At 43.1% G+C, this 14,935-nt stretch overlaps 1 protein-coding gene across 2 annotated transcripts; it reads left to right on the plus strand.

Annotated features, from left to right (window-relative positions):
* Window positions 1-10,636: 10,636 nt before the first annotated feature.
* Window positions 10,637-13,080, plus strand: LOC119088275 (protein S100-A9-like). Of its 2 annotated transcripts, none has more exons than XM_037207329.1 (3): window positions 10,637-10,690; window positions 11,001-11,171; window positions 12,735-13,080. In XM_037207329.1, exons 2-3 carry the CDS (start codon window positions 11,034-11,036, stop codon window positions 12,963-12,965), a joined length of 369 nt encoding a protein of 122 aa, XP_037063224.1. In that variant the 5' UTR covers window positions 10,637-10,690; window positions 11,001-11,033; the 3' UTR covers window positions 12,966-13,080. The 2 variants fall into 2 exon arrangements, with proteins under 2 accessions (XP_037063224.1, XP_037063225.1); XM_037207330.1 differs by having other exon boundaries at window positions 10,642-10,653.
* The last annotated feature ends 1,855 nt before the right edge of the window (window positions 13,081-14,935 follow it).

Below are 14,935 nucleotides of genomic sequence, written 5' to 3' on the forward strand. Positions count from 1 at the left end.
TAGAGTGGAAAGTTGCCTGTAAACATCTTCAAAGAAGTGCAGAAAGACAGCAGAACAAGCCTTAAGACCAAGGTCCGTGACCAGAATTAGCAAGGAGGCAGTTTCAAGAAAGCAGTTTGATGGGCTAGAGTATATGATACATGAGTACATGGCCACTTGTAGGCAGAGTTTTCCTGTCCTGACTGCCTGCTCCCAAATAACTGGCAGCTGCTTCCCAAATAACTGACTCAAAGACTTACTATAAATTATAAATGCTCTGCCAAAAGATCAGGCTTGTTACTAGCTAACTCTTACATTTTAAATTAATACATATTCCTTATTTACTCTGTGCCATGTTGCAGTACCTTTATTAGCATGGCATGTTCATCTCCTGTTCCCTCTGTGTCCTGCTGGCAACTTCTCTGACTCTGCCCTTCTTACTCTCCATATTTTCCTAGTCTGGCCTTCCTGCCTAACTTTATCCTGTTTGGCTATTGGCCAGTCAGCTTCTTTATTAAAGCAATCACTGTGACAAATCTTCAGTGTGCAAAAGGATTATTTCACAGCATTTCCCCCTTTTTGTCTAATTAAAAAGGAAGGTTTTAACTTTAACATAGTAAAGTTATATATAAGAAAACCAGTTATGAAGCATACACTACAGTTACAATATCCAGTCCATTTGTATTTGGCAAAATTAGAGAAAGTACTCTATTATCTAACTTATCTTGGTGAGTCTAAAGTTTTACATCTGATTTACTTTTTTATTCTAACTAAGGAAAACTATAATTACAACTACCTAGCCTTCAACTCCATCAAAGACCTGAGAAGGAAATAATATTGCTTGAGTAAGCAGGAAGTGTAAGCAAGAGACTTCCAAAAAATGTGAAAAATGATAGAAACAGCTTGTTGCCTGGACATTCAAGGTACCTCTATAATGTTGGGGCATCCATCTTTGGCCTACAGGCCTAGAATATCTGACATCTTTCTTTCAGAAGCAGGAAAATTTGAAGGACTGTCCCACCCTGTCTTGACAAAGTTTGGCAATTGCCTTTTTTTGTATCCTGCATGTCCAGTTTGGACAATATACTGCCAGCAGTAGAAGCAAGGGCAGTTTCTTGCCTTAATGGCTAACTTTTGCCACAAAGAAAGCAAACTCCATATGGAGTTTCTTCAATGATGCCCATCATCCTCTTTAGAAGTAGATCAGTGCTGTCAGGAGCAGAAGCATCTCATGTCAAGAAAAGTCCAAATAATTAAAATATTTTAAATGCCATAGTCTGTAGGCCTTTGAAGTGTTTGAAGATTACTTATCTATCTAAAATATGTCTCTGTATACCTAGAAAACCTAAAAACATGACTATAAGCTTGATAGATATGGGTGACTATTGGCCTTATTTCTTTATTATCCTGAATAGCTTTTAAGTACTAAAACTTCACATTGCATAATTAGATATGTGGTATAGGTACAAGCTGTATGGGTAATACCTTAAGCAAAAAAATAGAAACAAAGGTACAGAATGAGGAGGATAACCTTAAATTTGTATCAATATACAAAAACCCATACCAGTGTAAAATATTTAAGACTAATAGTTGCTTTTTTGGCTTAAAAGTAAATTCAATAATACACCCTTTTATCCTATCATTTCTGTATCTCTCTTCAGCTTTTTTCCTGAACATTACCAATAACAATCAACCTCCTCCCTTAAATAATAACAAATATTCATGACCATTGTTTTTTTTGGAATGTGGGCATTGTTTTTTCTAAACTATTTCCTGTTGTTTGAGGACACTGGTAATCTTTGGACCCTGAGACAATTTAGGATATTGACTAAGTCTTAATTGCAGTAGTCTGTGAGGCTGGATCACCTCAGCCAGCAGCTTTGAAACTGTTCTGGATGTAGAACTCTTGAGGAAACTGCAACAGAGGCACTCTGAGATGCTGGATCACTTGGGCCATATGTTTTCATTGGTGTCTGGTCCCCTTGCTCTGAAAATACATCAGCTTTTAAAGGTAATACACATATCTGCATTAATACAAGAATAGACTGACTGTGCATTGTACATAAGTCAGCCAAAGATGATTTTTTTCTTATGTGTTTGAGCAGGCAAAACACATATCATGTGTCTTGCAGCTTTTTGAAGTTTATTTCTTTATGTTTGTAGCCGGGATTTTCAGGGGGTTTTCCTTGATCAAACCTGATTTTATTTAACCTGGAATGAATCCATGGCTTCTCATTTCCTGTGGAAATAAAAGCATAACCTCCCCCTCAAAGCAACACACCTTTTTGTAAATACATTTTGAAGTGAAGACATCTCTAAAATATATAGGTTGGTTCAATTTAGCAGTTTTTATAATTCAGTGTGTCTTAGCAGCTATTTTTCATTCCTCAGCAATCAGAAAATTCAAAGACAACACAATAAAAAACAAGATCCAGATTCTCTGGGTATTTTCCATCTTTAAGTGACTTATTGTATTTTTTTATTACTCTACTTTTTTTTTTTTTGTTTTTGTTTTTTGAGACAGGGTTTCTCTGTGTAGCTTTGCGACTTTCCTGGAACTTGCTTTGGAGACCAGGCTGGCCTTGAACTCACAGAGATCCGCCTGCTTCTGCCTCCCGAGTGCTGGGATTAAAGGCATGCGCCACCACCGCCCGGCAACTCTACTTCTTTTTAAAGAATGTTAGTTTATTTTAAAACTATATTTTTAAATCTAAGACTGTATATCTCTTTTCTCTTTCAAGCCTATGCACAATTTTAAACACAATGTGACCTGTTTAGAGGCTTTTTGTGTCTGAATCTGTCCTTACTGCTTATTTGCAAACTTTTCTGTCTGCATGAGCAAGATCCCAAACACCTTGCAGCACGTGTTGGCTCAGCTCAAACTGACAGCTCAAGCCCACTGTCAGTGGCCAGGAGACGGCTCTCTATATCTCATCTGGCTCGAGAGGAATGAGACTAGGAAGCTATTCTTGGCTCTGTTTTAGAACCTTTTTTTTAAAGCACCCTCAGCTTTTAGGTGGAAATTTCCCCCCCCCCCATGATGGGGGTCATTAGTATGCAGAGTTTTTCTGTCCTGACTGACTGCTCCCAAATAACTGGCAGCTGCTTCCCAAATAACTGATTCAGTGATTTAATATGAATTATAAATGCTCTGCCAATAACTCAGGCTTGTTACTAGCTAACTCTTACATTTTAAATTAACACATATTCCTTATTTACCCTCTGCCATACGGTAGTACCTTTATTAGCATGGCATATTCATCTCCTTGCTGCGGGCGGCAGGAATATCATAAGAACTCAGCTGGTTATGGCAAAGTCACTACCTGGAGGAATCAGGGAATTCCTCCAGAGGAAGCCAAATCCCAAGGAGTTTTTGGTGTTACTTGGCTTGTTATATATCAGTTGTATTCTGTTATGAAAATCGTGTGTGCCTTCATAGCTTTCCCAATTGACTTTTCCCTAAGAAGGGCTAACAGTGTGGACTGATCACTCTCTGGACATACACATTCCAGGTATTTGGAGAACTGCCTTAGGAAAGGCTTTCTCTGGAATCAGATTCTCCCTTGGCCACTTTCAAGGATTAGCAGTAATAACAGTTCACATGCAACTCTCCTGATTTAAGATAAATTCCATAAGGAGACACCGCCTAGGTCAGGTGGACGTTAAGTAATAGCTTTACACAACTCAGCTTGGACCCTCCTTTCTTACAGCCTTACTAACTTTATAGACCACTAACTCCTTACCTAACCACTTCTAGGAATATTTAGATAACCTTCTGTGCTGACAGCTATGCTCAGCCACAACCCCAGTTCAAGCCTCCCTGTAATTATCATCATTGGCAGCATCCGGCCAGGTCCATCCCCAGATGGAGGAAAGTACTTTATCAGAGATACCTCCTTACTTTCTAAGAATAGACTTAAGCATCCAGCCTACCTGTTTGAGAAGGCCTGGCGGATGTGCCAATTAAGCCTTACTTCCTCCTCTCCCAAACCTTACCTCCAGTTCCAGATCTCCCTTTAACTATCAGTTTTATTTTCTCCCATTGACCTAGCAACTTATAGATTCTTAACACTTTCTAAGATTATAGTTGAGCACATAAGAGCCCTCTTTTTAGATATTACCTGAATTTAGCCTTTAGCTAATCCATTTCCCCATTGGTCACTTCCCTTTGGGGTTGCAAATGATAATTAATGGTTATTGCCTCCCTATGTGATTCTTATCACCCCTCCATTTGACCCTGGAAGCCTGGTTTTGCACTGCTAAGGGAATACTGCTTGTAAGTGTATATATACCAGGACTCCCAGGGCACAAGAGGACAGAGAAGAGAAAAGAGAATGGAAGAACTAGATGGGTAAGAACTTGAGAGGAACGAACTGAGATGGGGAAGAGCTAGATTGAAGGGCTAGAAGAGAGGACAAGAGGAACGAGATGGAAGATGAGGAAGAGCCAGATGGGGAAGAACAAGATGAGGAAGAGCCAGATGAGAGAGAAGGAGACGGGAGAGGAGCTGATAGGGAAAGAACTAGATAGATGAGAACCTAGAAGGGACAGAACTAGATGACGGAATTAAGATAGAACCTAGAGGGGACAGTAGATAAATATAGAGAAATCAGCAGAATAGAAGCTGTGTAGAGAGAGAACTATCACAGAATAATAAATTGTATGAACTAAGGAGTTTCATGTACATAGATTCATTTCTTCTCATTAAAGATTAATTATCAGCTGGTTGTAGATTCTTCCCAGACCCTGGGAGGGGACTATCAAGGGGCTGGACCCCCATAGTCCCCGATATCTCCTGTTCTCTTTGGTCCTGGTTGGCGACTTTGCTGACCCTGCCCTTCTTACTCCCAGCTTTCTTGGAGTCTGGCACTCCTGTCTAATTTTATTCTGTTCCACTATTGGCCAGTCAGCTTCTTTATTAAAGCAATCACAGTGACAAATCTTCACAGTGTACAAAAGGATTATTCCACAGCAGCCATGGCCAGAAGTTCTGATGATAACACATGGTGAGATGCTTGCTAGGAATAGTTTTCTACTTCTTTCCCTTCTCCCTGCCCCTACTAAAGACCCTGGTGGAAGCAGTAAGAGGGAAGTGACCTGAACCCACAGCCCTCAGATTCCAGGAGGAGACCTGTCTCGAAGGCCATGGGGTTCCCTGATGTCAAGGATACAGCTCACAGACATCTCAGGACACAGAATGGCAGATTAGTTGAAGGCTGCTATTAGGAAGAAATTCTGGAAATTGGGTTTTCCCAAACCGAAGAATTTGGAATTAATCACAAGCCTGGTATCCAGTCTGGCTCAATCTGACTTCTTCTAGTTGTAGGGTCTGAGCCTCACACGCCTCTGTTCTGTTTCATTTGTTAGGGATTTATAACTACCTTCTTCTCTCTGAGAAGACAGAGCTGGGCACTATACTTCCAGGGAGGAAGTTCCTTCCTGGGCCAGGGAAAGCAAAGTCAGAGAAAGAGACACTGCTTGGAGAAGGGGCAGAGGCCAGGGCCCAAGGCAGAAGGAGGCCATCATAAACCAATGAGAGGTGAAGAAGTGACTGCACTCTGAGCAGCTGGGCTGGGAAAGCACAGGGTCTTTAAGTATTTCTGAACAGGATTCTGTTTGTTCTCCACATGCTCTCTCCCCTCAGGCATAGACTCTATCAGGTTAGAATGCAAGCACAGTGCAGAAATCTCCTGGTATACTTTCTCTTTAAGCTGTATTCCAAAGAAGAAAGAATTCCTTTCCATTTTTCTGAAATAGGTGCTAGCACTCCTTTGCCTCTTCCCTGAGCTGCTGGTTTAGGACTTTCCTCTACACAATTTCTTTCATTTCTGTCAGGCCTTATAACTTTTTAGTCTTACGTTCCTATTGTACAGACATTTAATTGTGCGTAAGAGATACATAGCAATGTGTCCTGGCGGTTCAGCATTTGAAGTAGGGGTGATAGGGAGGTAATCATTTCAGCAGTCTGCAAGACCAGGCTGATTTTCATCTTTCAGGGCTCAGATGTATAGTCTGACAAGACTGGGCATGACTTGTGTCATGAATACACATACACCGTCAAGATACAAACATCGTGATGACCAAGACTTACATGGATTCTAGTAGTTTTTAGCAGGTAGCTTGATTTATCGACCTTTATTTGTTTGATGACCTTGATTTAAGGAGGTCAGTTGGCAGGGCTTCTGTCTTGGGTAAGTTGCTCCTTGCCTCTCATTTGTTTGGTGAAGAAATTTAACACTTCCTTACACACTTATTTTAGTAGGTGCCTGCCCCACGTGATAGGCTGCCTTTTGTTGGATGTGAGGGACATGGTTTTCCTGAATACATGAGATCTGATACATTATTTGGTAATCAGTGTCTTATGTTGATCCAGGAAATTTCCCTGGGCTCATTTGTTTGTAAGCTGTGTTACTACCATTTTCCATCTGGAAATGCCTATGTGTCAAAACTAAAGAGGGTGGTATCTACTCCACAATACCTCAATAACCCCTGTAGAGTTTCTCAGATGGGGAAAACTGATAGTTTGGTTGGCATCCCAGGAAGTTCATAATTCATGCTGATCATGAATAAGTAGTTCTTTTAAGCCTGTACAAGCTGACAAGATTCCTGGATCTGGGGGAGCTGGAGCAGTCCTGTACTTCATCCCTTGCTTCCAGAATTAAGGTTCCAGGTAGAGGATCTGGAGTTTGTCAGATCTAGTATGCAGGAGGGATATTCTCTCCCTACACAATGGGGGAATATCATGAATGTGATTCAAACTTTTGAGTATATATTCCCATAGGTCACTTTGAGGCTTAATGAAAGTTCTGAGGAGTCCTCACAAAAAGACTTGGAAACAAGATATGACCAGTAAATGGAAAAGCTGATTGTTATCCACATTTTCATTAGAGAACAGGTAAACTCAGCATTATTCAGTGATACTTGAAGAATAAGGAGCTGAGTTGGATGTATCACATACATCTGACAAAAATACAGTGAAGGGAATGAATCCCAATCTTCATCTTCTTGTCAGTCATCTATCTGAGTCCAGTTACTCTCAGCTATGAAAATGAGGCTGAACAGGTTCTTTCCCCAGGGATTGTGGGAAGGATAACCACAAAACTCTACTACTAGAAATGAGAATGTCAATTGATTTCTCCCACAGCTGTTTCAAATGGATTTCAGATACTGTTACATTTGTCACCTGTGGAAGAACTACCACTAGCCCAGAGTGCCTACAAGGGACCAGGTGTACTTTCTAGAAGTAGATATCGGTTGTGGAGAAGGCTGGCTAGACGTGATCATCAGCTTCTCCACATTTATAGAGCTCCTGAGGTGTGTAGATGACCCTTGGGAGCAGACCGGGTGCCATGCAGGCCTCTTTCCAGAGTGAGCAGGGTCATGTTGTCAGTGCCTACCTAGGTTTTTTACCCTACTCTCTGACAGTGTCCTGGGACCACATGAAGATACTGTCCAGGCTTCTTGTTCTAATTGCCCTGGGCCTCCCAGTATGAGAGTAAGTTTCCATTCCTCTTACCAGAAGTGCTTTTGTTGAGTGACAAGTGCCCTTGAGTTGAATGATAGACAGGCTCCAGAGTCCTCTTTGCTCAGAGGATGGAAGTAGCTTTGCTATTTTGTGGCATTGCTCTGGAGTAGACAAATCACTATTCAAATTAGCCTCATACCAGTGTCTGTCACACTCCGCACATCAGTCTTGCCTTAGTCACTGTTTTTTTTTTTTTTTTTTTTTAAGACAGGGTTTCTCTGTGTATTTTTGCGCTTTCCTGGAACTTGCTTTGGAGACCAGGCTGGCCTCGAACTCACAGAGATCTGCCTGGCTCTGCCTCCCGAGTGCTGGATTAAAGGCATGCGCCACCACCACCTGGCTAGTCACTGTTTTATTGCTGGGACAAGACACCATGACCATGGAAATCTAATATATGAGAGCATTAGTTGGTGGTTGCTTACAGTTTTAGAGGTTTAAATCATCTTGGTGGGAAGCATAGCAAGGCACAGGCAGACATGGTAATGGAACAATAGCTATGAGTTCTACATGCTGATCCATGGGTAGCAGGAAGAATGACACTGAGCCTGGCTTGGCTCCACCTAAGTGACTTATTTCTTCCAACAAGGCCACACCTACTCCAACAGGGCCCCACCTCCTGATCCTTCTCAAGTATGGCCACTCCCTAATGATTAAGCATTCAAGCATAGGAGCCTATGGATAGATTCATATTCAAATAACCATAAGTACTTGAAGGTTTGTTTCATTCATAGAAGACAATCCTAGCCTTCCTTTAGAATGTGTTTATGACTTAAACTGGATGCTACCTTAGTTATCATTCTCACTGCTGTTACCAAACATTTGAATAAGGATCTTAAGGAAGGATTTGTTTTGCCCCAGAGTTTCAGGGAGCAGTCCATAATAACAATGAGACCATGGTGTCAGGAGCATGAGGCATTTGGTTATTTTGCTCCTCCTCAGGAAGCAGAGATGAAGGAAAGCTAATGATCAGACAGATTTTTGTCTTTATCCCAGGCCTTTATCCTAGCACAAGAATAGGATCCCCAAAGTAGGGTAGGAATCCCACCTCAATTACCTAATCTAGATTATTCCTCATAGACTTGTGTGTTCAGGTGGTCTAAATTCAGTTAAGTTGAAAATAAAGATTAGCCATCCTATATACCAAATTCAAAATGTTTAGACTAGTATTTATATAATACATGGCAGCTGATATGTAGTCCTGTTTTAATTATCTCCACATTTTAACATCATGATTATCTGAATTATAGTTAAACTCAGTACATGAGTCACATTTATAGGTAAATACTAATCCCCCCACAGTCAGGCTGCCTTTACAGGAAAATATATAGATTACTCCATAAAGTGATTACATATATAACAAATGCTCAGTTAATAAATTCTGTTGGATTAAATGTAACTTGTTATGCCCTGTTGTGTTGATATTCCTGGGAAACGTGCTCTTTCCTGAAGGGAAATAGAAGAGGAGTGGATCTGAAGGAGAGGACAAGGGGTGTTTTGGGACTGGGAAGAGTAGAGGGAGGGGGAAAACTGAGTTTGGGATGTAATGTATGAGAGAAGAATAAATTTTTAAAAAATTAAAATAAAGAGGAAGAACTGACCCATTTCTAGCAGTGTTTATTGTTATGCCCTTATTGTGGGGACCCCAAAAAGACCACCATGGAGACCGAGTTTCATATGTAATAGCAAAGAGCCTTTATTTTCAAGCTCTGAGGTTGGTCTCTCTGTCTGTCCGATGAAGCATTGAGAGCAGAGAGCCATGAGCTCAGGCAGGGTAGAGTTTGATAGCAGAGATTGGGTGAAGGGATTTCCAGGGTTCAGGACCCTGATTGGCTGACATTTGTCTAGGGGTATCTGTAAAAAAGAAACAGGTATGTTCTAGACCAGGAACATCTGGCCAATTATCTAATCTTATCTAAAGGTTGGAATGTTTGGGGTGTCAGGTACTTCCCCTTAGATGTAGGCCCTCCCCGGGTGGGGTCAGCTTATGGCTTCTCCTGGGTCTGGGTGTATCAACCTGTTTTGATACCCCACAGTTCTCAAACATCCTAAAGTTGTGATCTTTTAGTATAGTTCCTCATGTTTAGAGACCCCAATTATAAACTAATTTCATGGCTATGCCATAATCATAATTTTGTTGCTGTTATAGGTTGTAATGTAAATATGTGATATGCAAGATATCTGATATGCGGCCCATATGAAAGGGTTGATCAACTCTTGGGTTGAGGACCACTGCTATAGAGTATATATTCCTGTGAGAGCTCTCACACTTCTGTCCTGGGTGAGATTGCATCTGGAAAAGAGAGACACCTTCCAGTGATGCTGAGATTACCTGGCCAGAAGTCTTCAGGGATCCAAGCCAATGCAGGACAAGCATGAGGGTCCAGAGGAATAGGTAAAAAATGGACTCTGCTCTCTACTTATTCCTCTTTCAGAGCTCCAATGGAGTTGGTTAGATATATGCATATTTATAATAGTCAAAAATAATGAATGTATAGTCATAGAATATTCTGTTAGGTGCTACAAGAAAGCTGGTGGAGAGTCAGGAATTAGAGAGGTGCCCACAATGTAGGAAAATGAGCTGCTGGGGTATCCATTTGAGAGAAGTTCTTTTATGGTTAGGGTCAGTGCCTTTGTGTGTTGCTTACTGGCATGTAATTGACATCATGTAAAGGAAGACAGTCCTGATGGACTGACACACAATTCTTCTGCTCAGTATGAGTTATCATGAATGTATTTTCTATGTGTGCAATCTCAACCATGCAAGTGGGGTCATGTAAACTAGAGACATGTATATGAGTATAGTCCTAGTTTATCAAAATGCAGTCAAGTCCAAGGGATTCAGTCACTGGGTACCCAGCAGCTTCTCTGTGATTACAGCATTCTGACCCCAATGGATTTGAAATCCTGGACCATGTTGGTGAAAACTGGCCTCCATTTTCGAGTCTATTATTTACATCCTTCCATCCACAGAGCTATGTGAACACTTCCTAGCCTACCTCAGCCACTCACAGCCCCTGCAGGAATACCACACTACTCATCTGTGATGCATTCTTTCCTGGGGTGGGGGAGACATGTGTCAGCCAGGGGCTACCTATAAATGTGGGGCCAGCTCTACTCTGCCCAACACTGTGGCTCGCCAGCTTCAGGAAGTGAGCTCAGCTCTCCTAGGCAGGAGCTGCCTCTCAGGTTTTTCTTTCCTTTGCTGTCTGTCTTTCTTCCAAACATTCTATTGGATCCTCCTTCCTTCTCCTCACAGTTTTGCAGCCTCCTTCAACTTTCTGAAAGTTTCTTGCAATAAAATTCTTGAATTTTGCCATTCTCTACGTTTTCTAATATTCATCTTTCATGCATGTGTGACAGGCAGGTGCCCCACTGAGAGCCGCCCTGTCCTTTCTTTTATTGTGTATGTCCTCTCCATTTCTTGCCTCACGAGGCCAGGGATGAGATTAAGGATGCTTGACAGACCATGTATTTACATGTACTTCTGCTTCTCCAGGATTCAAATAGACTGCAAGAAAGACAGCCTGCAATGTCACAGATGGAACAAGGCATGGAGACCATCATCAAAACCTTCCACAAGCACTCTGGCAAGGAGGGAGATCCAGACACCCTGAGCCAGAAAGAATTCAAACAGTTGCTGAATAAGGATATGCCAAACACCTTCAAGGTAAGACTGGATTAGAAAGGGATGAGTGTGCAGTGTGTAACAGTCAGGGAGAAAATTTCCAGCCCCATCCACATAGGACAGCAAGGGCTCAGTCACTGGAGGTGCTCAAAGTTAGACACTGAGAGTCAGGAATTGAACTACTGCTCTGGGAAGACATGGGTAGAGGAAAACCTGGAAGTGACTATACTGATTGTGGACATACAACATTAAGAACACTGATGAACCCAATAGCCTTGGAGTGTGGAAAAAGATAAGATAGAGTCCTCTGTTTGGTCTGTGCCAGGTGCAACAGAGGCGAGTAAAGTAGGGAGACCTCCCACTTTGAGGTGGTGACATTTGAGCTGAGACTTCATAACAGGTAATGGATACACTTGAGGACGGCCATTGAATAGAAGCTGAGGGAGGACACTAAGCTTTATCTGGGGACTAACAGTAGACCTGAGCCTCTAGGTTAGAAGAAGCAAAAATCAGAAGCTTGTGGTGAGAACTAAATATATCACTCACATGAAGAAAGCACCATCAAATGTCAGTAATTCCATCTGCTCAAGAAAAACGATGATGAGCAATTAAACAATTCAATCTGAAACCTCTGTGTTCTTTTTTTCAAATATGGCAAACAGATTCTGGAAGGAAATGAGTAAGGCACATGCCCTGGGTCAGTCGATTCTTCTGCCTAGATGTGTACACTTCTCTGCAGCCCTCCTAGAGGCCCTGTTAAAGTAGAGCATTGCCACTGTGGGAGATACTGGGGACAAAGAGACCTCTCTGAAGTGAGGATCTCAGGCAAACAAGATGCTGCTTCCAGGCAGACAGTGGGTACAGAAGAACCTCTCTAGACAAGTTTCCCCTCTGTGTTATCTCTCTATTGATTCTATCACCTCTCTCAACATCCCTGGTCTAAGCATTGGGTTAGAGGGGGAATCATTACCCTTGAAGATGTGCTAATCAGGGTTATAGGAGGGGCTTAGCCAAGGTATCCCAGCCAGTGAGTGGAAGATCTGCAGCTGGCTGGTGCTCTCTGCTACACCTGGATCCTACCACTTCCCATGAATCTCCCCCACAATTTATCACAGTCTTTGAGGTCAGAAGAGCACCTACCATGCTCTACCCTTCTAAAACCCCATGGTGCCTGATATCCTGAGTGCCTGCCCACTAAGTGGAGGGAGGCACAGATTCCTCCAAGTCAGGTCTTAATTTGTATGATTTCCTGAACCTACAGAAACCACCCATCCACTTTTCAGATGCCAGACTCCTAAGATCCTCTTCACAACAGCTTTTATTCTCACTTTTTCTAGTGACCAATGAGGAACATTTCTAGACAAACATACAATTCTCTGACCTTTTTTTCTACATCAGTCCTAGTGTGCAAGGTGGATAGCTGTCTCAGGAACCAACTGGAAAGTGTTCAACACGAGCTCAGCATCGCTTCCACCATGAACACTCAGTCCATCATTTCTATGTTTAAATTGATATCTGGATTTGCCGTCTGATCACTCACAGTGCTGCCTAGTTAACATCTGTGCCCATGGCCAACACTAATAGCCATCTCCCTTCTATCCACAGAAAGAGAAAAAGGATCAAAAAGCCATGAATCACATGATGGAAGATCTCGACACAGATAAAGATGGAGAGTTGTGCTTTGATGAATTTGTAGACCTGTTAGCTAAGGTATTGATAACGGATCATAAGAAGACCCATAAGAATATGTCCTCACATGACAATGGCCTAAGTCATGATCCCAGTCATGGGCCAAGCCTCAGAGAGGGTGACCGTGGCAACTGTCATAGCAAATAACCAGAAGGCCAAGCCACCTTGGACTTGCCCAAACAAAGCTACAGAGAAGATTGTATCACACATCCTTGGTTGTGGAACTGTGGGATGGGGAACAATAAAGTCTGTCTCCATCCAAGTGTCCTCCATGATGCTTCTGCCTCCTAGACCTGTCCTTCCCTGAGGCCTGAGCAGTAGACAGGCCTGCTCTAGCTTGCAACTCAAGCCCACCCTGTACTTCATCATAATGAAATGACAATCAGCAACTGGTCCCTCTGCTTTGAACTCCTGGGAGGCACCTGTGACCATGAATCCAGTTGGAACTTATGCCCTACTGTTCAAGAGGCAATACCCATGTTTAGCCTGCCAGTGTGGACCTTGTCACTGCAGAAACAAGAGCAGTTGTTCTCCACTCAACATGGCAGCCATTTCAAATCTCACCCCAGCCATTCTTCACTGATCACTGTCCACAAATTCTCCTAAAAGAACCCTGTCTCTCTAAAAGTTTTCCTGAAATGGACCCAGTGCAGTGTTATGTCTGGGAGTAATACTGGAATCCAGCAGTGGGAATGATGGGTATGTGTAAGGAATCTGTCCTTAATTAAGTCATCAGCCTGCGGCAGCGTCCCAGCCTAAAAAGCGGGTGGGCCCTCTGTGTGTCTCTCTCTTTCCTTTCCACTTCTTCCTTCTGTCTGGACCTCCTTCTTCTCTTCTCTTCTCTCCCCCTCTCTCTCCCTCTCTCCCAATAAAGCTCTAAAAAGGTAACCATGGATCATGACTTTCCTCCAGCACTCCCCTCTGTCGTCAGCATGGCCGCCCAATCAGCACTTTCCTCCACCTGCATGGCCGCTCGGGCAGCGGCCAGCCACTAGGAGCAGTGCCACAGCATAACCAACATTGGTGCCAAAAACGAGGATATACCACCGAACACCGAGGACTTGCTGTGACTACTGCCGCTTGCCGCCTCCTCCCCCATCAGCGAGACCGCAAGACCTATCCTGGACCCCGACACAGCCACCACTACTGCTCTTCTCTCGGCTGTAGTCTGAGCTATAGTCTTTGCGATGGACACCCCAGGGGTTGTCCTCGGGCTGTGTTGGCAACGGGAGGCACATTTTCGCTCCTGAGGGGGGGGGTGTCAATGCTGTCTAGGGTCCAACAGTGGACCAACTGCAGCACAGCCGCAGCCCTTCCCATCCCTTGACGAAGAGGATGGCGAATTTGAGCTGATTCTTAGATCTCTCTTCACTCTCGGGGATGCCTGAGATTGGAGTCCGATCCTGGTTTGTTATTTTAATTTTTTTATTTTTCTCTCGGCTACAGCCATGAGACAAAGGGTCGGATACATTTACCACCTACATTGGCGGACAGGGCAGGCACCGGTAAACCTGGCCACATAACAGCATAAACCTGGCCACATAACAGCGTCGCGGGAACTTCTGCCAGAGAACGGGCAAATAAGAGTTACTTTATCCCCAAGCTTTCTACTAAAGGTCTAACTAAACCCTTCTCCTTCCCCACTTCTGCATCTGCCACGTGCAACCTTGTCTGTCTGACTTCTGCTGGCAGTGGGCAGGCTCAAATGGGTGGGCTCAGGCGGTTTCTATGACTAGCCCTAACTCACCTTAACTCCACCCACTCATTTTCAAACTGCCTGTGTTTCTTACGTGCATACAGACAGGGCCCTGATCTTTGCCTTGTCCCTAATTCCAATAAATAAATAAATAAATTCTCATGCACCACAAGCTTTTCTCTTCCCAGTTCCCTGTTCTCACTGTTCAGCCAATAATACAGGACCACCACAGAAGCGGAGTCCAGAGATCATTAGCTTTTTTTCTGTGTCACCAGCATCTTGTCAAACAGAAAGTTTCCAACCACAGCCAAGAGGGATACATGTCTCCAGAGCAAACAGATGACAGACAGCATTCCACAACGCCTGTCTACCTCGCAAAACTCCCCTTCTCCATTCCCCTCAGAGCCAAGCGACGTCCAAA

The sequence above is a fragment of the Peromyscus leucopus genome, chromosome 6 (genome assembly GCF_004664715.2).
Source record: "Peromyscus leucopus breed LL Stock chromosome 6, UCI_PerLeu_2.1, whole genome shotgun sequence".
NCBI lineage: Eukaryota > Metazoa > Chordata > Mammalia > Rodentia > Cricetidae > Peromyscus > Peromyscus leucopus.